We start from the raw sequence: 22,590 nt of genomic DNA on the forward strand, positions 1-22,590 counted from the left end.
GACATGAACTCGTCGGCAAACTCTAAAATGAGTGCCCCGCAAAATTCATGAAGAATTTTGCACACAGTGTTTTGTGCGACTCCAAACAGCCTTCCGATGGAACGATATTCCGCGGATGATCCCAAGGTGTATAAGGCTATAGCAATCCTCTTTTCAAGACGAATTGCTTTTCGCCAGTTCGTGTTCTTCTTCCGCAAAACACCTAGTCGGTCCACCAAAAACGAAAAGGTCCTCTTCTCCATTCGAAAGCTTTCCTTGAAGAACATTTCGTTGTTTTCCTGCACATCCTTCTCCCAAAATGTCCCGTAACGCTTCTGTTTAATATAAAACGCATAGTTTAATAGTATTTTTAATAGAAAATGTATAGCACTTACTAGCATCCACACGCTTCGAGGCATTTGCTCCTTTCCAGAAAAAATCCTTTCTAAATCCTCCAATTCCTCCTCATGCTTCTCCCCTGAATTGAGTGTCAAAAATTGCTCAATCAGCTTGAGGTTTTGCTGTTGTACAGCTGCCAAAATGATTGGTATGTTGTTCATATTAATGCCGCAGAATAAACTTCAACAATGGTCGCTTGTTTTTTGTTTAGGCACAGCTGTTCAGATCAGCTGTTATCGGATGGTGGATGGTGGATGTGCTCTGTGGGAATCGGTGTTTCACATTTGTCAAAAATCCCAACCGTTTCGAACGGATGGACTCTATGGGAAGAGGGCATTAATAGCTAGATAGCCAAGGGCATGAGCAGAAGGGGGCGCCACTAAAACCATCGCTTTATCATCCTAACCTATCGATAGAGTCCATCCCACTATCGACTCCAACTGCAACAAACTAAGCAAAAAGTCGATATATTATCAAATTTAAGTGTCTCCATAAGCATCATACGTTTTCTGCCTTCATATTGCTATCTCTCTCTGCATTTTCATACAAATTGTCAACAAATGATTCCGTCTCCCTCCGTCTCCCTCTGCCATGCATTTCCCTGCGCTTTCTAAAAAATATAAAATGAGCTTTAATACGGTTTTAATTTCTGTAGACTTTAGTTTATAGTTATTGGTGACCCACCCCCCACCAAAGTGCCCCAAACTCATTCAATTAGAAAACAAGAAAGAAAGCTAACTTCGGGCGGAGCCGAAGTTAATATACCCTTGCAGAATATTCTGTAAATTATATTCTCCAAAACCGGATCGGTTATTCATATGATGCATTCTTAATACTCATAAAAAATCCCAACTTCCTAACTTTAAAAACACCAAAGTTATGTCATTTCCAAGCGTTCAGTTATATGGCAGCTATAGGATATAGTCGGCCGATCCTTATGAAATTTGGCAGGTCGGATTGATTGGCCAAAAATAAAACCCATAGATAATCCCAACTTCCTAACTTTACAAACACCAAAGTTATGGCATTTCCGATCAATCAGTTATATGGCGGTTATAGGATATAGTCAGTCGATCCTTATGAAATTTGGTAGGTCAGACTGATCGGCCAAAAATAAAACCCATAGAAAATCCCAACTTCCTAACTTTAAAAACATCAAAGTTATGGCATTTCCGATCGTTCAGTTATATGGCAGTTATATGATATAGTGGCCCGATCCGGCTCGTTCCGACTTATATACTACCTGCAATAGAAAGACAACTTTTGGGAAAGTTTCAAGCAGATAGCTTTAAAACTGAGGGACTAGTTTGCGTAGAAACGGACGGACGGACAGACGGACAGACGGACGGACAGACGGACATGGCTAGATCGACTCTTCTGCTGATGCTGATCAAGAATATATATACTTTATAGGGTCGGAAATGTCTCCTTCACTGCGTTGCAAACTTTTGACTGAAATTATAATACCCTCTGCAAGGGTATAATGAAATCCTGTACGCTAAACCGTTAAACCAATCGATACCGTGTTTTCGCTAAAAAATAGTTAAAAGCATAATAAATGTTTAAAAAATATGACGGCCTGAATTTTTAACTTTTTACTTTTTTTAATACCCGATTAAAAAGTAGCCGTCTTATCCAGCATACGCTTGCATATCACAACAGGAAAGGTTTGGCGATAGTCTCCAGCTAGCAGGACTGTAATACCACCCATCAACATAGTATTCTCATTAATATCTTGCAGGGTTCTATTTATGGCTTCAAGCCCACCTTTATGTGACATTGTGCACTCATCCCAAACAATTAACTTACAATCTTTAAACACCGCAGCCATATTACATTGCTTTGAAATAGAGCAATGAGGTGTTTCTAAATTAACTAAATCCAAAGGAAGTTTAAATGTAGAATGAGCAGTTCGACCTCCATTGAGCAGGGTAGCAGCTATACCGGAAGATGCTACAGCTAGGGCCATTTTTTTTAACTTCGAACTTTTGCCAACAATAAGTTTGTCAAGAAGGTTTTACCTGTCCCTCCAGGTGCATCCAAAAAAAAATATTTCACCCATCTCAGCCCCAACGCTTTGTAAAATTGTATTGTATACGACTTTTTGTTCGTTCGCTTAATATTAGTTTAGAGTTAGGAAATAAGGTTGTCAGGACTTTCTTATTTCTTATTTGGGCGTTTTTTAAAAACCTTTGTGTAAACAACCTTTGTAGAAGATCCTTCAAGAGAGAGAATCAGAAGGATACTGGCAGAGCTATATAATAAATGAAAGTGATCCAAGTAAAAGTCGTGAGCTAGTATACTTTTTATCAGTTACAATGTTATCAATGCAATTTTAATTTGCGCACAAATATGTATACTTGTTTGTAAATTGGAATTTGTTGTTTTCAAATTTCTTGTTTTGAATGAAACGAAAACCTTTGTACACACAGTAAAAGATTGGCATCCAATACAAAAACAGCAAAGTAACGTATTATTTTCAGATTCCACATTTGATCGATAAACGGGTATAATAAATCATTTTATTTGTATTTAAGCACATTATCTACTTTCGAATAGAAACATACACACACATTGTATGTATGTACATGTATTGTACATATAAGCAAATCAAAACATATCCAAATATACATATGTACATACGTATTTGGTCAAAAGTTCGAATCTTAAGATTAATATTTAACTTGGAAACATTTTGGCTTTGCTTACAGAATTTGTAGTAATTTTCTATTTTCTTCCATGGTGGAAATTAAATAAGGCTCTTACTTCTGCTACAAAATGAAAAATAAAACCTAAGCATTTGATCCACAGGACTGACTATTGATCGAAAATCATATTGATCGGAGCAGCAGTTTAAGTTTTTAAAATCCTAAACAAATTTAACTTAAATTGCCTCTTTCCCCTCCCCTTTCCCTGCAGCACTACCCCTCCCCATCATCAGTTTTCTTGGCTGTTGCTCTCTCGGCCGTCGCTCTCTTGGCATCCGCTCTCTGGGTTTCGCTCTCTCGACAGGCTCACGCAAAATGCAACGCAATAACTTAGAAAATCTAAATAAATTCGTTAAAAATACTTAAAAAAATGTTAAAAACTTGAAAAATTAAACTTAAGCATTTGGGCCATAGAATAACTATTGGGCGAAAAATCATCTTGATCGGAGCAGCGGTTTAGATTTTTTAAATCGAAAAGTTAATTTTAAATGTAGCCCCCAAATTATGGGGGATATCGAAATTTCTTTTAGATTTCTAATTAGGCCTTTTCAAAACCTAAAATTTGGAAAAAACCAAATATCGAAATTCCAACCACTTTAAAGTTAAGCTTAAATACATAAACTTTTTTTGCTCAGAATAATGGATGTTGGAGCTGTTTGGGGCCACTGGGGGGACATATCGGATCTAAGTGGGCGCCCACGCCCCCAATGGAATACTGTGAAAAAATTTGGCTGCTCTTGCTCTTACGGTTTGGGCTGTGGCCGTATCCCCTTAAAAAATCGGTCTTTCATTTTATAATCTTTAGGGATGAAAGTGATCCAAGTAAAAGTCGTGAGCTTGTATACTTTTTATCAGTTACAATGTTATCAATGCAATTTTAATTTGCGCACAAATATGTATACTTGTTTGTAAATTGGAATTTGTTGTTTTCAAATTTCTTGTTTTGAATGAAACGAAAACCTTTGTACACACAGTAAAAGATTGGCATTCAATACAAAAACAGCAAAGTAACGTATTATTTTCAGATTCCACATTTGCTCGATAAACGGGTATAATAAATCATTTTATTTGTATCTAAGCACATTATCTACTTTCGAATAGAAACATACACACACATTGTATGTATGTACATGTATTGTACATATAAGCAAATCAAAACATATCCAAATATACATATGTACATACGTATTTGGTCAAAAGTTCGAATCTTAAGATTAATATTTAACTTGGAAACATTTTGGCTTTGCTTACAGAATTTGTAGTAATTTTATATTTTCTTCCATGGTGTAAATTAAATAAGGCTCTTACTTCTGCTACAAAATGAAAAATAAAACCTAAGCATTTGATCCACAGGACTGACTATTGATCGAAAATCATATTGATCGGAGCAGCAGTTTAAGTTTTTAAAATCCTAAACAAATTTAACTTAAATTGCCTCTTTCCCCTCCCCTTTCCAAGCAGCACTACCACCACTCACCATCATCAGTTTTCTTGGCTGTTGCTCTCTCGGCCGTCGCTCTCTTGGCTTCTGGGTTTCGTTCTCTCGAAAGGCTCCCGCAAAATGCAACGCAATGACTTAGAAAATCTAAATAAATTCGTTAAAAATACTTTAAAAAATTTTAAAAACTTGAAAAATTAAACTTAAGCATTTGGGCCATAGAATAACTATTGAGCGAAAAATCATCTTGATCGGAGCAGCGGCTTAGATTTTTTAAATCGAAAAGTTAATTTTAAGTGTAGCCCCCAAATTATGGGGGATATCGAAATTTCTTTTAGATTTCTAATTAGGCCTTTTCAAAACCTAAAATTTGGAAAAAGCCAAATATCGAAATTCCAACCAGTTTAGAAGTTAAGCTTAAATACATCAACTTTTTTTTGCTCAGAATAATGGATGTTGGAGCTGTTTGGGGCCACTGGGGGGCATATCGGATCTTAGTGGGCGCCCACGCCCCCAATGGAATACTGTGAAAAAATTTGGCTGTTCTTGCTCTTACGGTTTGGGCTGTGGCCGTATCCCCTTAAAAATCGGTCTTTCATTTTATAATCTTTAGGGATAAATGTTTAAAAAATATGACGGCCTTAATTTTTAACTTTTTACTTTTTTTAAATTAAAAAGTAGCCGTCTTATCCAGCATACGCTTGCATATATATATCTCCATCTCTTTTCCACCCCCTGACTCTGCTTGACTATGCAAAAGCCCACACAGAAATACACACACGTATTCGATCAACCAAGGGAATTCATTCATCTCTATATATAAAGCTATCAGTAAGAAAACTGGGAATCAACGCACAGCCAAAACCACTGGTTAACAATATTAATATGAATTTTTATTACATTCTAATAACTTTAAACTGATTTGCTAAGATTTATTGGGACTCCCCAAGTGGCCCCAATCGCTTCCAATTAGAAAAAAGGTAAATTTTCCTTTCAAAAATTCTGGACGCTAAACTGTTTAACCAATCGAATCCGTGTTTTCGCCCAAAGATAGTTTAAGACATTATTAATGTTTAAAAACCGCTTAGATTTAAGCCTTTTTACTATTTTTAACACCCGTTCTAAAATTACAATTTAGCCAAAAATATCTTCAAACATCGAAAAATGGCACTTCTAAACTGAGTATCAAAAATTCCTTCGGTAAAGTTTTTCCTTAATCTTTAACGATTCATTTGATGGTTTCACCAAAGCTCTAGCTATCTTCTAAACAATGAAACTAAGCAAAAAGTCGATCTATTATCGAAGTTAAGAGTCTCCATAAGCATCATATGTTTTCTGCCTTCATATTGCTATTTCTCTCTGCATTTTCATACAAATTGTCAACAAATGATTCCGTCTCCCTCCCTCTTCCACTGCCTTGCATTTCCCTGCACTTTCTTAAAAATATAAAATGAGCTTTAATACGGTTTTAATTTCTGTAGACTTTAGTTTATAGTTATTGGGTACCCACCCCCCACCAAAGTGCCCAAAACTCATTTAATTAGAAAATGAAATCCTGTACGCTAAACCGTTTAACCAATCGAATCCGTGTTTTCGTTTAAAAATAGTTAAAAGCATAATAAATGTTTAAAAAATATGACGGCTTCAATTTTTAACTTTTTACTATTTTTAATACCCGATTAAAAAGTAGCCGTCATATCCAGCATACGCTTGCATATATATATCTCCATCTCTTTTCCACCCCCTGACTCTGCTTTATGATTGTAATTTTTTGCTTCGAAATACCATTACAAAAAATAATTAAAGTTAATCCCTAAAGATTATAAAATGAAAGACCGATTTTTAAGGGGATACGGCCACAGCCCAAACCGTAAGAGCAAGAGCAGCCAAATTTTTTCACAGTATTCCATTCACTGACCGCTGCCGAAAGAGCCCGCTCACTGTCACCAGCGATTTTATGCTCAAGCAGCGCTTCCGTTACTCAGTCGTGGAGTTCACAATGCCCGTCACCTCTCTCTCTCATCGATGCACCGACTACTTCGGCTTGTGCGCCCACCAGCACTGTACCCTCTCTTACTACAGCAACGTCAACGACAACAACAACTTTAACGTCTGCGGCTACCCAGTGGCCTATCTCAACACCACAAGTAAAACTTTGCTCTACTGACCCTCTTACGAATAATACTCTCGTACAGACGGGGATCGATCGGTATGTACAAATAAAAAGAAAGCTTAGTCCACAAAAAAACGTAAACTCAAATTGGCCAAAAGTACCAAAAACTTTAGGCAACACACGAACATCCGAAAACAGATTTGCCATACTTGGCGAGACCGAAGAAGACAAGGGTCAGGCGCCTCAAGTCATGAAAGCTGTAAAGCCACCGCCAATATATATTAGGAAACATAACAGTGTCGATCTGATTAATAAGCTTAAACAAGTAATCGGGCCTAACCACTTCTATATCAATACCCTAAAAAGAGGAAACATATTGGAAACAAAACTCCAAGTTAACAACGAAGACAACTTCCGTTCTGTAACAAGATATCTCGACAATGAGTTTATAAATTACTACACTTACCAACTAAAAAGTAGGAAAGGCCTACAAGTTGTACTTAAAGGTATAGAATCGACTGTTGCGGTAGCAGAAATAGCTGAAGGCCTCACGGAAAATGGCTTCGACGTTAAGCACATCGTAAACATAGTGAACAGAGATAAAATTCCCCAACCACTGTTTAAGATTGAGCTGGCCCCAGAGACGAAACCTCTAAAGAAAAATGCAGTGCATCCTATTTACAATCTGCAATATCTCCTTCACCGAAGAATCACCGTAGAGGAACCGCATAAGCGGAACGGCCCCGTACAGTGTACAAACTGCCAGGAGTTCGGGCATACAAGAACCTACTGCACCCTGCGTCCAGTTTGTGTCGCCTGTGGAGATTTGCATTGCATTGAAGCATGCCTGGGAAACAAAGAAGACCCTACTCTGAGGAAATGCAGTAATTGTGGGGGAAATCATACTGCCAACTACCGGGGCTGTCCCGTCTACAAAGAACTCAAGAGCCGCCTAAATCAGAGACGCAGTAATCCACTCGCGACTCAACACTCTGCCCAACCAAACATCTTCACCCCATCAACAACCACTCCTGGTGTCTCCTTTGCCAACGCACTCCGCTACCCTGGAATCTCACAAACATCTACCGCCCAACCTGCAGCATTGCGTCCACAGCCACCCATATCAAACCTAAATGATTTTCCGCTCTTAAGCCAAAATGGCCAAACAACAAGTCAACCTTCTACGCAGCAAAACCAAACTCTTCCCCCACAAACACTTAGCGGTCTAGAATCTACACTAGCTACTCTTGCAAACGTCATGATGACGATTCAAAGTTCCCTTCAAGAACTACTGCGAAACCAGAGCCTTCTAATGGAACTGCTGATCAAACAAAAGTCTGTATAAATGGACTCCTTAAGAATATGCTTCTGGACCGCAAACGGCGTTTCCCGGCACAAAAACGAACTCCTACAGTTCCTAAACAGCCACAATATCGATATCATGCTACTTTCTGAAACCCATCTAACTAATAAAAACTACTTGCATATCATCGGATATATATTCCACGCGACCAACCACCCGGACGGTAAAGCACACGGAAGTACCGGTATACTCATAAAACAACGCATAAAACATCATCCCTTGGAGACATTCGCTACCAACTACCTGCAGGCCACTTACCCTATCCGCCATATATTGCCCCCCACGCTTCACTATTGCAGAAAATGAGTTTATGAATTTCTACAACTCACTAGGACGCTGTTTTATAGCTGCCGGTGATTATAACGCAAAGCATCCCCACTGGGGATCTCGTCTTATCAACCCCAAAGGCCGCCAATTATACAACGCTATTATCACTCCTGGTAATGCGCTTGACTTTGTCTCACCAGCTAGGCCTACATACTGGCCCACAGATCCAAATAAACAACCTGACATTATCGATTTCGCTGTTATTAGAAGAGTCTCGCACAGGCTGATAAACATAAAAACCTTAGAAGAGCTTACATCGGTCCATTCGCCAGTTCTCCTCTGTCTATCTGAACAGCCGCAGTTTCTGGAACGCCCCCAACATCTAACATCAAACAAAACAGAGTGCACACATCGAACTTGATCCTGAAATTTCCTCTGAATCTGACATTGACAAGTCGCTTAAACACCTCACGGACGTAATGTCCTCTGCCGCCAAACATTCTACGCCAGAACCCTCATCCACAAACCCGCTAAGAACTGGACGCTCAAGTATCCAGATCGAGTCTCTCCTACTTGAAAAACATAGACTTCGCAGAGACTGGTAGACTCATCGGTCCCCAGCTACTAAGAAAAGATTTAATGAAGCATCTCGAAAATTGTCGAAGGCCCTCTCTACCGAAAATAACCAGGCCCAACGGGCCTACATTGCGAAACTATCCCCGACGGGTAATAAATTCCCACTATGGAGAGCGCACCCAAACATGTAGCCACCAATAGATCCCGATTGGCCAATTCGATCACAAACAGGTGCCTGGGCGCGCAGTGACGAAGAAAGAGCTAACACCTTTGCCCATCACTTGGAAAACGTCTTCAAGCCCCACCCGCCATCCAACCAATTCACTCTACCGAATGTCTCGCTAGCGTCGCCGTCCTCCCCAGTTACCCTTGAAACCAGCACAATACTTAAGGCTATTAAAGAACACATAAACCCAAAAAAGGGTCCTGGTCTCGATTTTATTTCTCCAAAAATGATAATTGAATTACCTGCATGCGCAGTCAGATGCATCGCATTTATATTTAACTCAATATTGAAATGGGGCTACTTTCCTGACCAATGGAAAAAGTCTGTCATTACAATGATCCCGAAGCCAGGAAAAGACAAATCCCAGCCTTCCTCGTACCGGCCCATCAGTCTGCTCCCATGTCTATCAAAGCTATTTGAAAAACTGCTTCTTGTTCATCTAGTAACACATCTTCAAAACAACAGAACGATCCCTCTGCACCAATTCGGATTTAGGGAAAAGCATGGAACTATCGAACAGGTAAACCGCTTAACATCTGAAATTCGCACGGCTTTCGAACACAAGCAATATTGCAGTGCCTTATTTCTGGACGTATCACAGGCATTTGATCGCGTCTGGAGCGACGGTCTGGTATACAAAATCAAAACCCTCCTACCGGAAAACACTCACAAGTTGCTTGAGTCATACCTCAGAAACAGAGTTTTCACCGTGAGATGTAAAACCTTTACTTCAAACATCCGTAACATCGAAGCTGGAGTACCCCAAGGAAGTGTGCTTGGACCAATCTTGTACATCCTTTCACGGCAGACATTCCAACAAGCCGCCAGACCCTCATCTCAACCTTTGCTGACGACACTGCCATTGTCAGCCGCTCGAAATGCCCAAAAACAGCTACAGCCCATTTAAAAGAACACCTGGTAGCTGTAGAAAAATGGCTCGCAGACTGGCGTATCAAAGTCAATGAGCAAAAGTGTAAGCACATTACATTTACACTAAACTTGTCGAAATGCCCACCACTGACGCTAAACAACAAGCCGGTTCCACAAGCAGACGAAGTCACCTATCTCGGCATACACCTAGACAGGAGGCTTACCTGGAGAAAGCATATAGAAGCAAAGAAGACCCATTTAAAACTAAAGGCCAGCAGCCTTCACTGGCTCATGAACTACCGCTCCCCCTTCCACTCGAATATAAAGTACTACTGTATAACTCGTGCTTAAAGCCGATCTGGACCTACGGTTCCGAGCTCTGGGGAAACGCAAGCAGCAGCAATATAGAAATTATTCAAAGAGTACAATCAAAGACCCTACGAACAATAACTGGAGCCCCCTGGTACATCCGCAATGCAAACATCCAGAGAGACTTGGATATAAATCCCGTAAAAAAAGAAATTGTTTCCAGAAAAATTAAATATGAAGCCAGATTATCAAATCACCCTAACCTGCTTGCCAGACAACTCAACCGGCTAAGCTATCATTCCCGTCTACAGCGGAATGATTTCCCATCCCTTTTTCAATAACATAAGTTAACGTAACATAGATTAAGATTTGAAAACTTATTGTTAGTCTCTTAAGTAATAGAGAAGATCCAATAAATAAGAATAAAGTATAAAAAAAAAAAAGTATTTATATATTTATGTATGTATATTTTTAACGAATTTATTTAGATTTTCTAAGTTATTGCGTTGCATTTTGCGTGAGCCTGTCGAGAGAGCGAATCCCAGAGAGCGGATGCCAAGAGAGCGACGGCCGAGAGAGCAACAGCCAAGAAAACTGATGAGGGGGAGGGGTAGTGCTGCAGGGAAAGGGGAGGGGAAAGAGGCAATTTAAGTTAAATTTGTTTTGGATTTTAAAAACTTAAACTGCTGCTCCGATCAATAGGATTTTCGATCAATAGTCAGTCCTGTGGATCAAATGCTTAGGTTTTATTTTTCATTTTGTAGCAGAAGTAAGAGCCTTATTTAATTTCCACCATGGAAGAAAATAGAAAATTACTACAAATTCTGTAAGCAAAGCCAAAATGTTTCCAAGTTAAATATTAATCTTAAGATTCGAACTTGTATGTACGAATACGTATGTACATATGTATATTTGGATATGTTTTGATTTGCTTATATGTACAATACATGTACATACATACAATGTGTGTGTATGTTTCTATTCGAAAGTAGATAATGTGCTTAAATACAAATAAAATGATTTATTATACCCGTTTATCGATCAAATGTGGAATCTGAAAATAATACGTTACTTTGCTGTTTTTGTATTGGATGCCAATCTTTTACTGTGTGTACAAAGGTTTTCGTTTCATTCAAAACAAGAAATTTGAAAACAACAAATTCCAATTTACAAACAAGTATACATATTTGTGCGCAAATTAAAATTGCATTGATAACATTGTAACTGATAAAAAGTATACTAGCTCACGACTTTTACTTGGATCACTTTCATTCCTAAAGATTATAAAATGAAAGACCGATTTTTAAGGGGATACGGCCACAGCCCAAACCGTAAGAGCAAGAGCAGCCAAATTTTTTCACAGTATTCCATTGGGGGCGTGGGCGCCCACTAAGATCCGATATGTCCCTCCAGTGGCCCCAAACAGCTCCAACATCCATTATTCTGAGCAAAAAAAAGTTGATGTATTTAAGCTTAACTTCTAAAGTGGTTGGAATTTCGATATTTCTTTTTTTCCGAATTTTAGGTTTTGAAAAGGCCTAATTAGAAATCTAAAAGAAATTTTGATATCCCCCATAATTTGGGGGCTACATTTAAAATTAACTTTTCGATTTAAAAAATCTAAACCGCTGCTCCGATCAAGATGATTTTTCGCTCAATAGTTATTCTATGGCCCAAATGCTTAAGTTTAATTTTTCAAGTTTTTAACATTTTTTTAAGTATTTTTAACGAATTTATTTAGATTTTCTAAGTCATTACGTTGCATTTTGCGGGAGCCTGTCGAGAGAACGAAACCCAGAAGCCAAGAGAGCGACGGCCGAGAGAGCAACAGCCAAGAAAACTGATGATGGGGGAGGGGTAGTGCTGCTGGGAAAGGGGAGGGGAAAGAGGCAATTTAAGTTAAATTTGTTTAGGATTTTAAAAACTTAAACTGCTGCTCCGATCAATATGATTTTCGATCAATAGTCAGTCCTGTGGATCAAATGCTTAGGTTTTATTTTTTCATTTTGTAGCAGAAGTAAGAGCCTTATTTAATTTCCACCATGGAAGAAAATAGAAAATTACTACAAATTCTGTAAGCAAAGCCAAAATGTTTCCAAGTTAAATATTAATCTTAAGATTCGAACTTTTGACCAAATAAGTATGTACATATGTATGTTTGGATATGTTTTGATTTGCTTATATGTACAATACATGTACATACATACAATGTGTGTGTATGTTTCTATTCGAAAGTAGATAATGTGCTTAAATACAAATAAAATGATTTATTATACCCGTTTATCGATCAAATGTGGAATCTGAAAATAATACGTTACTTTGCTGTTTTTGTATTGGATGCCAATTTTTTACTGTGTGTACAAAGGTTTTCGTTTCATTCAAAACAAGAAATTTGAAAACAACAAATTCCAATTTACAAACAAGTATACATATTTGTGCGCAAATTAAAATTGCATTGATAACATTGTAACTGATAAAAAGTGTACAAGCTCACGACTTTTACTTGGATCACTTTCATCCCTAAAGATTATAAAAGCTTAGGAATAGCTGACAACTTAGAAATACCTCTGTAGTTACTGGCTTCTAACTTGTTACCTTTTTTGAAAAGAGGAATAACAAATGATTCCTTCCAAATATTTGGGAATTGGGACGTTTCTAGAGATAAGGTAAACAACTTGTGAAGAGGTTTGCACAGGGCCTTAGCGCAATACCTAAGCACGCACCCAGGAATACCATCGGGCCCTGGCGAATAAACAGGCTTAATACGAAGAAGATCCAAAAGAAGAGAGCTTTCTGTTAAAGTGGGACAGAATATGAGGTTTGACTTGGGCATAGTGTAAGAATAAGGCTGAGATGAATAATCTAAAGTAGAGTAAGTCGTTTGAAAAAATTGGGCAAATATATCGGCCTGATCTGTGGTTCCCGTCATGTTTTCGAACGACAGCGAGGAAGGAAAAGAATTAGATTTACGCTTGGTGTTAACAAAATTATAAAACTGTTTCGGGTCCTGAGAGAACTGGACCTTACAATGGTTTAAGTAACTATTATAACACTGAGCATTAAGCACGGTAAATCTTGACCGAGCACTTAGATATCTAGTAAAAACAGATTGAGAACCGGTATTTTTATATTTCCTAAAAAGTCTGGACTTTACATTTCTTAAGTGTGTCAACTCTTTGCTAAACCAAGGTGATTTATTGGAAGTTGACGGATAGTACCACGGAACACAGGAATTAAAAAATGAGTTTATTGCAGTATAAAAAACATTAACTGCATCGGACATATTATTGCATAAGTAAAGATCAGACCAATTAAAGCCAGAAATAAAATTATTAAGCCTCAGAAAGACTGCCTTGCGAAAACAATGTATTCGTTTGGATTTTTCTGATTTTTCTTCTATAACTCTACCCGTATCAAATGAAAGTTCGATTGTTGGGTGATATGGATCTTCAGGTTGCGTGAGTGGTGCTACTCTGGACAGAAACACACCTTCAGGATTCGATACAAAACACAAATCAAGTAGGCGACCTAATGAATTTCGAACATGGTTTACTTGAGATAGAGATATGTCAAGCAGGCCATCAATAAAATCATGTTGTGCTATAGGTAGTAAGACATTCGATCCATCCTCAGTGGACCAAGTAACTCCAGGTATATTAAAATCACCTAGAACTATCAACTGATCCCTATCGGAAAGATTATTTGCAACGGACTTAATAACGGATAGGTGATCTAAATAATCAGGAAGTTCAGACAACGGCGGAATATAAGAGCAAGTTATGTATATAAAGTTACCAGGAAGCGATAACTTTACACAAATAAATTCAATGGTATTGAATTCATCTCCTTCATAACTCCTCAGACGGGAAATTTGAATCAACTCTAATTAAGACTCCACCTCCCCGTCTAGAGGGACGGTCATACCTATATATTGTGTACTTACCTGGAAAAACTTCGGAGCTAAAGATCTCCGGCTTTAACCAGGTTTCTGTGAACACAATAATATGAGATGCAAAGGAAAGGCTATCAGAATACAATTTAGTGAGTTTGCTACGCAAACCTCTTGCATTCTGATAGGAAAGAAGGAGGTTAGAAGTTAGTTTTTTGAAATTGGTACACTGGTTTGGCCTCGACTAGGAAGTTTTACTCCTACGGGCCCCCTCTTCTTTATCTTAGCCTCGAACTCTTTTACAACCATATTATCCGGCCAAAAGTCGCCCGAGCATATGGCTTCAAAAAGCTCTTTAGGGACAGTTATCTTGAAAGATGAAATGTCTCTAGCATAAGAAAACTTAAACTTTTCCACCTTTACACTATTACAATCGGCTTTAGTTTTGTCTTGTATATAAGACAATACATCAGAAGATGTTTGATCAGGGGAAAGCCGAGAAACGAAAATTTGTTTCTTTAGTGGAACCACTAAAAGGGATTTTGGTGGAGCAGACATTGTTTCTGCAAAACCAACTTGAGCCGGTTATCCGGACTCAGTAGTCCCTTGTGGTGGTGATACTACATTCTGAGAGATAGGTGGATCCACTAATTGTGAAACCACTACGGACAAATCGGAATTCTTAGAAGTCCCTGGTTGCATGCATTCTGTAACGGATTGTTCGGATACCGAATCTTTTTAGCTGCTGATCTTAGCAACATTTGAGGGTTTGCTGAAATCAGCTGCTTATCCGCCGGAATGCTCTGTTGTTCTTTTGATTTCGGTTGCGGGGTGTTCCCCTTTTGCTCCTTACCACCAGCGGCCTTTTTGCGCTTAGGGGACTCTTCTAATAGCTTACGACTATTAAACTGCGAGTCCAGCGCAGAGAGGAGATCATCAGCTCGGCGAAAACTATCTCTAGCCACTCCGAAACAGCTAATCAGTCCCATCAGGCCGCCTTTAGTTTGGCGCATGAACGATTTCATCTCGTTCGCAACCTCGACACAAGCGTCACAACATAACTGCAAATTGGGCCCCTTTGAAAGGTCCTTTTGTCCGGCCAGTAAAACCGGCGCACTTGGTGTGCACCATATTTTCACACAGCCAGCAAGTCATATTAGACTGGTCAGCCCTGATTACGAGGCTGCATTTTTTGCAGAAGCAGACTAAATTTTTATTATTCATTTTATTTATTTACCACTGTACCAAGAAAGCGAAATTGAAATTTATAAGCGAGCAGTTATAAGTACCGCAAGAGCGCAGAAACTGCACGCTTAGAACTTTCAAAAGCAAAGAGAGCAAGAGAGCGGGAGCGTAAATAAGTTAAAGTGCATGCACAAAAGAGAAACAGCGTGGATATAAATAGGATAGAAAACACAGATAAGAATTACGAAAAACTAAAACAATTTATTAGTATCAATACAAAGTGCACTCGCGAAGCGAACGGAGTTTAAATTTATGTTTAAATAACCGAAAGAAAATTTAATGTTGTTTTTATAAAACCCACCGATGGGAATAAACGAAAACAAAATACAAAATACAAAGTCAAAGACGATTGTATTCTGAGCAAAAAAAAGTTTATGTATTTAAGCTTAACTTCTAAAGTGGTTGGAATTTCGATATTTGGTTTTTTCCGAATTTTAGGTTTTGAAAAGGCCTAATTAGAAATCTAAAAGAAATTTCGATATCCCCCATAATTTGGGGGCTACACTTAAAATTAACTTTTCGATTTAAAAAATCTAAACCGCTGCTCCGATCAAGATGATTTTTCGCTCAATAGTTATTCTATGGCCCAAATGCTTAAGTTTAATTTTTCAAGTTTTTAACATTTTTTTAAGTATTTTTAACGAATTTATTTAGATTTTCTAAGTTATTGCGTTGCATTTTGCGTGAGCCTGTCGAGAGAGCGAAACCCAGAGAGCGGATGCCAAGAGAGCGACGGCCGAGAGAGCAACAGCCAAGAAAACTGATGAGGGGGAGGGGTAGTGCTGCAGGGAAAGGGGAGGGGAAAGAGGCAATTTAAGTTAAATTTGTTTAGGATTTTAAAAACTTAAACTGCTGCTCCGATCAATATGATTTTCGATCAATAGTCAGTCCTGTGGATCAAATGCTTAGGTTTTATTTTTCATTTTGTAGCAGAAGTAAGAGCCTTATTTAATTTCCACCATGGAAGAAAATAGAAAAAAAGAGAGAACGCTATAGTTGGGGGCCCCCCCAAAAAAAAAACCCCTTAATCAAAGAAAGGGAGGGGGGGGGAGGGAAAAAAAAAAAAATAAAAAAAAAAATAAATAAAAAAAAAAATTTAAAAAAAAAAAAATAAAATTTAAAAATATATAAAAAAAAAAAAAAAAAAAAAAAATTAAAAAAAAAAAAAAAAAAAAAATTTTAAAAAAAAAAAAAAAAAAATTAGAGGGGTTAAAAGGGGGGGGGAAAAAAAAAAAAAAAAAAAAAAAATAAAAAAAAAAAAAAAAAAAAAAAAAAAAAAAAAAAATAAAAACTTTTAAATTTTAATAAAAAAAAAAAAAAAAAAAAAAAAAAAAAAAAAAAAAAAAAAAAAAAAAAAAAAAAAAAAAAAAAAAAAAAAAAAAAAAAAAAAAAAAAAAAAAAAAAAAAAAAAAAAAAAATAATAATAGGGTTAAAAAAATCTTATTAAAAAAAAAAAAAAAAAAAAAAAAAAAAAAATATATTTTTTAAAAATTACTACAAATTCTGTAAGCAAACCCAAAATGTTTCCAAGTTAAATATTAATCTTAAGATTCGAACTTTTGACCAAATACGTATGTACATATGTATATTTGGATATGTTTTGATTTGCTTATATGTACAATACATGTACATACATACAATGTGTGTGTATGTTTCTATTCGAAAGTAGATAATGTGCTTAAATACAAATAAAATGATTTATTATACCCGTTTATCGATCAAATGTGGAATCTGAAAATAATACGTTACTTTGCTGTTTTTGTATTGGATGCCAATCTTTAACTGTGTATACAAAGGTTTTCGTTTCATTCAAAACAAGAAATTTGAAAACAACAAATTCCAATTTACAAACAAGTATACATATTTGTGCGCAAATTAAAATTGCATTGATAACATTGTAACTGATAAAAAGTATACTAGCTCACGACTTTTACTTGGATCACTTTCATTTATTATCAGGGCTGTGAACCCATATTATTTTGGCATGGGTTCGGTTCGGGGTTCAAACCTAATCGACAGATAATGTTCCGGTTTGCGATCCGGTTCATTGATGAGCCGGAGCAGGGTTCAGGTTCGAACCAGGGTTCAAATAAATAATTTTTTTTTAATGAAATAATAAAGTCAACATTTATTTCCATGTATTTTCCTTCAAATATGTACCATAACATTAAGACTTATAAGTAAAGTTACAAGATGTATGATTTATAAAGTGTTCATCAGTTGAGGTTAACTAACATAATATCTTCCAAAATATCTTCATCAATGCTACCCCTGAGATCAGATAAAACAAATTTCAAAGTGGAAAACGCCCTTTCTACTGATACCTGTGTAGCAGGTACGGCATGAACAACATAAGCTAGTTTTCTTAAGTTTTCACATCGATAGACGTCCCAAAACTTCAAAATACTATCGTCTTTCATTCTAATTCTTTCTATGCCATCGAAAGAATTAATAAAATCACAAGCTGTTTTCCTGCCTTTAATATTATAGTTAGTATCATATTGAGATAATAAATTTTCATTTTCATCATCTATTGAACATGCAGAGGCCGCAGAGGCATTGAAAACGGCATCATCACCCAAGGCAAGTTGCCTTTGATATATTTCACGTAGGTGTGCCTTAGCGTCATTTTTTTGCTCTCTTAATAATACTACTTGATATCTAGGGTCAAGAAAAACGGATGATATTATAGGAACTGAATTCAATATGTGTGATCGCTTTTCTAAGCATTTTGACAATGCTACACTATATTTAGAGGACGATTTTAATGTCTTAGAGCGAAGAGAAAACCACTGGAAATAGAAGTCACTTGGCAACAAATTCAGTTTCTGAAGCTTTAAAGAGAACCCATAAAGAGGTTTCAGCAAATCACACAAATTTTTCACTGCGTCCCATTCGGTGTTTTTTAAACGAAGTTCTTTTATGTCATTTGAGCTTTTTAGACAAAATTCTTTTAATGTAAGAACTCGGTCGCACATTAAATACGTGGAATTCCACCGCGTGGCGCAGTCTAATATCGGCTTGTTTAAATTTTCTAAATGAAGCAGATTTAGAATGGTTGGAGTTCTTAGTTCTTTACATAAAGTGCGTATTTTAGATAAATCAATCTTGATTTCTTTTAAAAAATCAGAAACAACTAAATTTAAAGTGTGCGCTGCGCAACGCACTGTGGTGATTGAGTCCTGAGGTAAATCCACTTGAATTTGATCTATTTCAATTTCTGTAAAAATGCATTCGCATTCGGAGTGCTCTGCATCGAGGTCAACCCTACATAATTGGTTTAGTTTATTTCCCGCCAAAACCATATTGGCACCATTGTCCACCGTCAGCGTATATATTTGTCGGAGCGAAACTTCAAAAGACTCCAGCACTTTTTGGATAATCGTGGTTAAGTTTACGCTTGTATGCTGCACGTGTATTTCTTTCATAGCTAATGTGTAGCACCTTACTTCCGAACCATTATGAAGCTGAGCGTTTATTCCGATGATAGCACGATCCAAACGGCTTACACAATCCACTTTTATAGATATAAGTCTAAAAAAATATATAAAACAAAATGTAATATCACCAAGTAACAGGGGTTCTGTTGGACTAACCGATTTTGTAGAACATTTTTAATGTGTAAGCGAATGCTACTAGCTTTTTCCTGAATTAAGTTCCGTATGTTAAAGCGATTGATTTTCAATGGAGGGCTAAAAGCGTCACACATGGGCTTTAGAATTTTTAAAAAACCAGAATCTTCAACTATTTTTAATGGACGCCCATTTTTAGTGACTAGTTCCAGGCAAGCATCTAAAATGTCAGCTTTGGTGATTTTCACTTTGACATACGCTGTTTCCAAGAATTGCTTTATAGGTGGCTGGTCGGCTGCTACTTGCTTCTTATTTGTTTCAATTTTCTGTACCAACTCCTTGTGCTTCCTTTCAATATGCCGTTTTAAATTTGAGGCATGTTTGCCTGTCATTTCGAAATCGCAAAGTTTACACTTATTTTTATTATTGTCTTCATTATAAATGAAGAAGTCGTGAAGTTTTTGGTTTACTATTGCTGCTGGTAAAAGAGCCATTTCGAAGAATTGGAACTCCCAACTAGAGCTGGAAATAACATCGGCGATGTAACGATACATCGATGTTTTCCAAAACTTGGGAAACATCGATGTTTACAAACATCGATGTTTCCTCTTTACCCATCAATGTTTGGCAGGAAAGAATCTTGGTAATCTTAACACATTTTTGATTAATTAAATATAAAAAACTAAAATATACGTTAAAATTAGTATAGAATTCGATGTATCGATATATCGATGTTTTTTTCTGAAACCCATCGAAACATAGATGTTATTAAGAATGCATCATATGAATAATTTTGGAGAATATAATTTACAGAGTATTCTGCAAGGGTATATCAACTTCGGCTCCGCCCGAAGTTAGCTTTCCTTTCTTGTTTTTTTGTTACATTCACATAATTAAATATGTTTTTTTAACATTCCGCATAGAAAATCGTCTTACTGGAAATACTCTATTATTAGTATACTACCATGAATTTAATCATGTAATTTTAATGCGGGCATACTGCGAAAAGTTTTGGAAGATGATAATTATATATTATTAGATTGATTGAGTTAGATGCAGGCATTGCATAGACAATATATTTGAGCATTTTTATTTCCCTTAATAAATAAACTCTATGTTAATATGATCAGAAAATCCCCCACAATGTTGAATAAAAAAACAAGAACACACAAAATCAATTTTTTTTGAACCTACCGAATATCAAAAAAAAAAGTTCCGGTTCGGCTCCGGTTCAATTATAAAAAACTTCGGCGCTCCGGTTTACGGTTCGGTTCGTTTTCTAAAAAATGTGAACCACTCCGGTTCGGAGTGGTTCAGCTCCGGAGTGGTTCACAGCCCTGTTTATTATATAGCTCTGCCAGTATCCTTCTGATTCTCTCTCTTGAAGGATCTTCTACAAAGGTTGTTTACACAAAGGTTTTCAAAAAACGCCCAAATAAGAAATAAGAAAGTCCTGACAACCCAATTTCCTAACTCTAAACTAATATTAAGCGAACGAGCAAAAAGTCGTATACAATACAATTTTACAAAGCGTTGGGGCTGAGATGGGTGAAATATTTTTTTTGGATGCACCTGGAGGGACAGGTAAAACCTTCTTGACAAACTTATTGTTGGCAAAAGTTCGAAGTTAAAAAAAAATGGCTCTAGCTGTAGCATCTTCCGGTATAGCTGCTACCCTGCTCAATGGAGGTCGAACTGCTCATTCTACATTTAAACTTCCTTTGGATTTAGTTAATTTAGAAACACCTCATTGCTCTATTTCAAAGCAATGTAATATGGCTGCGGTGTTTAAAGATTGTAAGTTAATTGTTTGGGATGAGTGCACAATGTCACATAAAGGTGGGCTTGAAGCCATAAATAGAACCCTGCAAGATATTAATGAGAATACTATGTTGATGGGTGGTATTACAGTCCTGCTAGCTGGAGACTATGGCCAAACCCTTCCTGTTGTGCCAAGAGGTACAAGAGCTGACGAAATAAAGGCCTGTTTAAAATCTTCATTTTTATGGCCACAGATAAAAAAACTAGCGGTCACGAAAAATATGCGAGTGCACTTAAAAGGAGACAGTTCTGCAGGAATTTTTGCCGAAACTCTTTTAAAAATTGGGAATGGCGTCCATCCAACAGTTGATGGAAAAATAGTTATAACATCACGCTTAGGAAATGTAGTCAAAAACGTTCAAGACCTTACATCCAAAATATTTCCTGACATTTCCAACATATCATGTAAAAGCTTAGATTGGCTATCTGAGCGCGCCATTTTCACAACGAAAAATGAAAGAGCAACCACTATTAATAATTTATTGCTAAACTCATTTGATGGTTTATAAGTCTCCTATAAATCGGTCGACTCTGTTCCTGATGCTGATAATGCTGTTCATTACCCTGTTGAATTTTTAAATTCCTTGAATCCTCCAGGAATTCCTCAGCATAATCTGTCTCTTAGGATTGGAGCACCCGTAATATTATTGCGAAATTTAAGTCCCCCAAAGTTAGGCAATGGGACACGATTGCAGATAAAAGGTCTTCATAAGAATGTAATCGAAGCAACAGTATTTACGGGGTGCACGAAGGGGGAAACAGTGTTTATACCCAGGATCCCATTAATACCATCCAGTCTGCCGTTTCAGTTTAAAAGGCTACAATTCCCTCTAAAAGTTTGCTTTGCAATAACTATAAATAAATCGCAGGGGCAGAGTTTGAAGCTGGCTGGACTAGATCTTAGAGAAGATTGCTTCTCTCACGGACAATTTTATGTCGCATGCTCTAGAGTTAGCTCTGCCAGTAGCCTTATTATTCTCGCTCCTGAAGGATCTTCTAAAAATTTTGTTTACACAGAGGTTTTAAAGTAATCATATTAATTAACATTATTAAACCTAGAAAGTTTCAGTGGAATAGGTCTAATTGGAGATACCACATTAAAAAAAACGAGCCAATTTCTCTACCTCAGGGATGGTGTGGAATTGGGAAAGTCTTGACAACCGTACTCAAAACTAATTTTAAGCGAACGAAGTCGCGCCGGGTACAGCTAGTATAACTATATTTTCGCAAACCCAATACTAAATAGTAATTTCTTGAAAATGTTCAAAAACAAATACACTCAAAAGAATGAAATATACTTATGCCACTCAGAAATACACACACGTATTCGGTCAACCAAGGAAATTCATTCATCCCTAAAGATTATAAAATGAAAGACCGATTTTTAAGGGGATACGGCCACAGCCCAAACCGTAAGAGCAAGAGCAGCCAAATTTTTAAACAGTATTCCATTGGGGGCGTGGGCGCCCACTAAGATCCGATATGGCCTCCCAGTGCCCCCAAACAGCTCCAACATCCATTATTCTGAGCAAAAAAAAGTTGATGCTTAACTTCTAAACTGGTTGGAATTTCGATATTTGGTTTTTTCCGAATTTTAGGTTTTGAAAAGGCCTAATTAGAAATCTAAAAGAAATTTTGATATCCCCCATAATTTGGGGGCTACATTTAAAATTAACTTTTCGATTTAAAAAATCTAAACCGCTGCTCCGATCAAGATGATTTTTCGCTCAATAGTTATTCTATGGCCCAAATGCTTAGGTTTAATTTTTCAAGTTTTTAACATTTTTTTAAGTATTTTTAACGAATTTATTTAGA

The 22,590-nt window shown here is 37.0% G+C and overlaps 2 protein-coding genes across 2 annotated transcripts; both read right to left on the minus strand.

Annotated features, from left to right (window-relative positions):
* Positions 1 to 22: 22 nt before the first annotated feature.
* On the minus strand, positions 23 to 539 carry LOC123037683. Its single transcript, XM_044459369.1, has 3 exons — positions 375 to 539; positions 216 to 314; positions 23 to 136 (listed from the first exon to the last, which is right to left on the minus strand). The coding sequence occupies exons 1-3, from the start codon at positions 537 to 539 to the stop codon at positions 23 to 25; spliced, it is 378 nt and encodes a 125-aa protein (XP_044315304.1).
* Positions 540 to 1,993: 1,454 nt separating this feature from the next.
* LOC123037684 lies at positions 1,994 to 19,389 on the minus strand. The gene is made up of 3 exons (XM_044459370.1): positions 18,979 to 19,389; positions 18,462 to 18,916; positions 1,994 to 2,073 (listed from the first exon to the last, which is right to left on the minus strand). Exons 1-3 carry the CDS (start codon positions 19,344 to 19,346, stop codon positions 1,994 to 1,996), a joined length of 903 nt encoding a protein of 300 aa, XP_044315305.1. The 5' UTR covers positions 19,347 to 19,389.
* Between the last annotated feature and the right edge of the window lie 3,201 nt (positions 19,390 to 22,590).

This window comes from Drosophila rhopaloa, unplaced genomic scaffold, assembly GCF_018152115.1.
Source record: "Drosophila rhopaloa isolate 14029-0021.01 unplaced genomic scaffold, ASM1815211v1 contig_198, whole genome shotgun sequence".
Classification (NCBI taxonomy): Eukaryota; Metazoa; Arthropoda; class Insecta; order Diptera; family Drosophilidae; genus Drosophila; species Drosophila rhopaloa.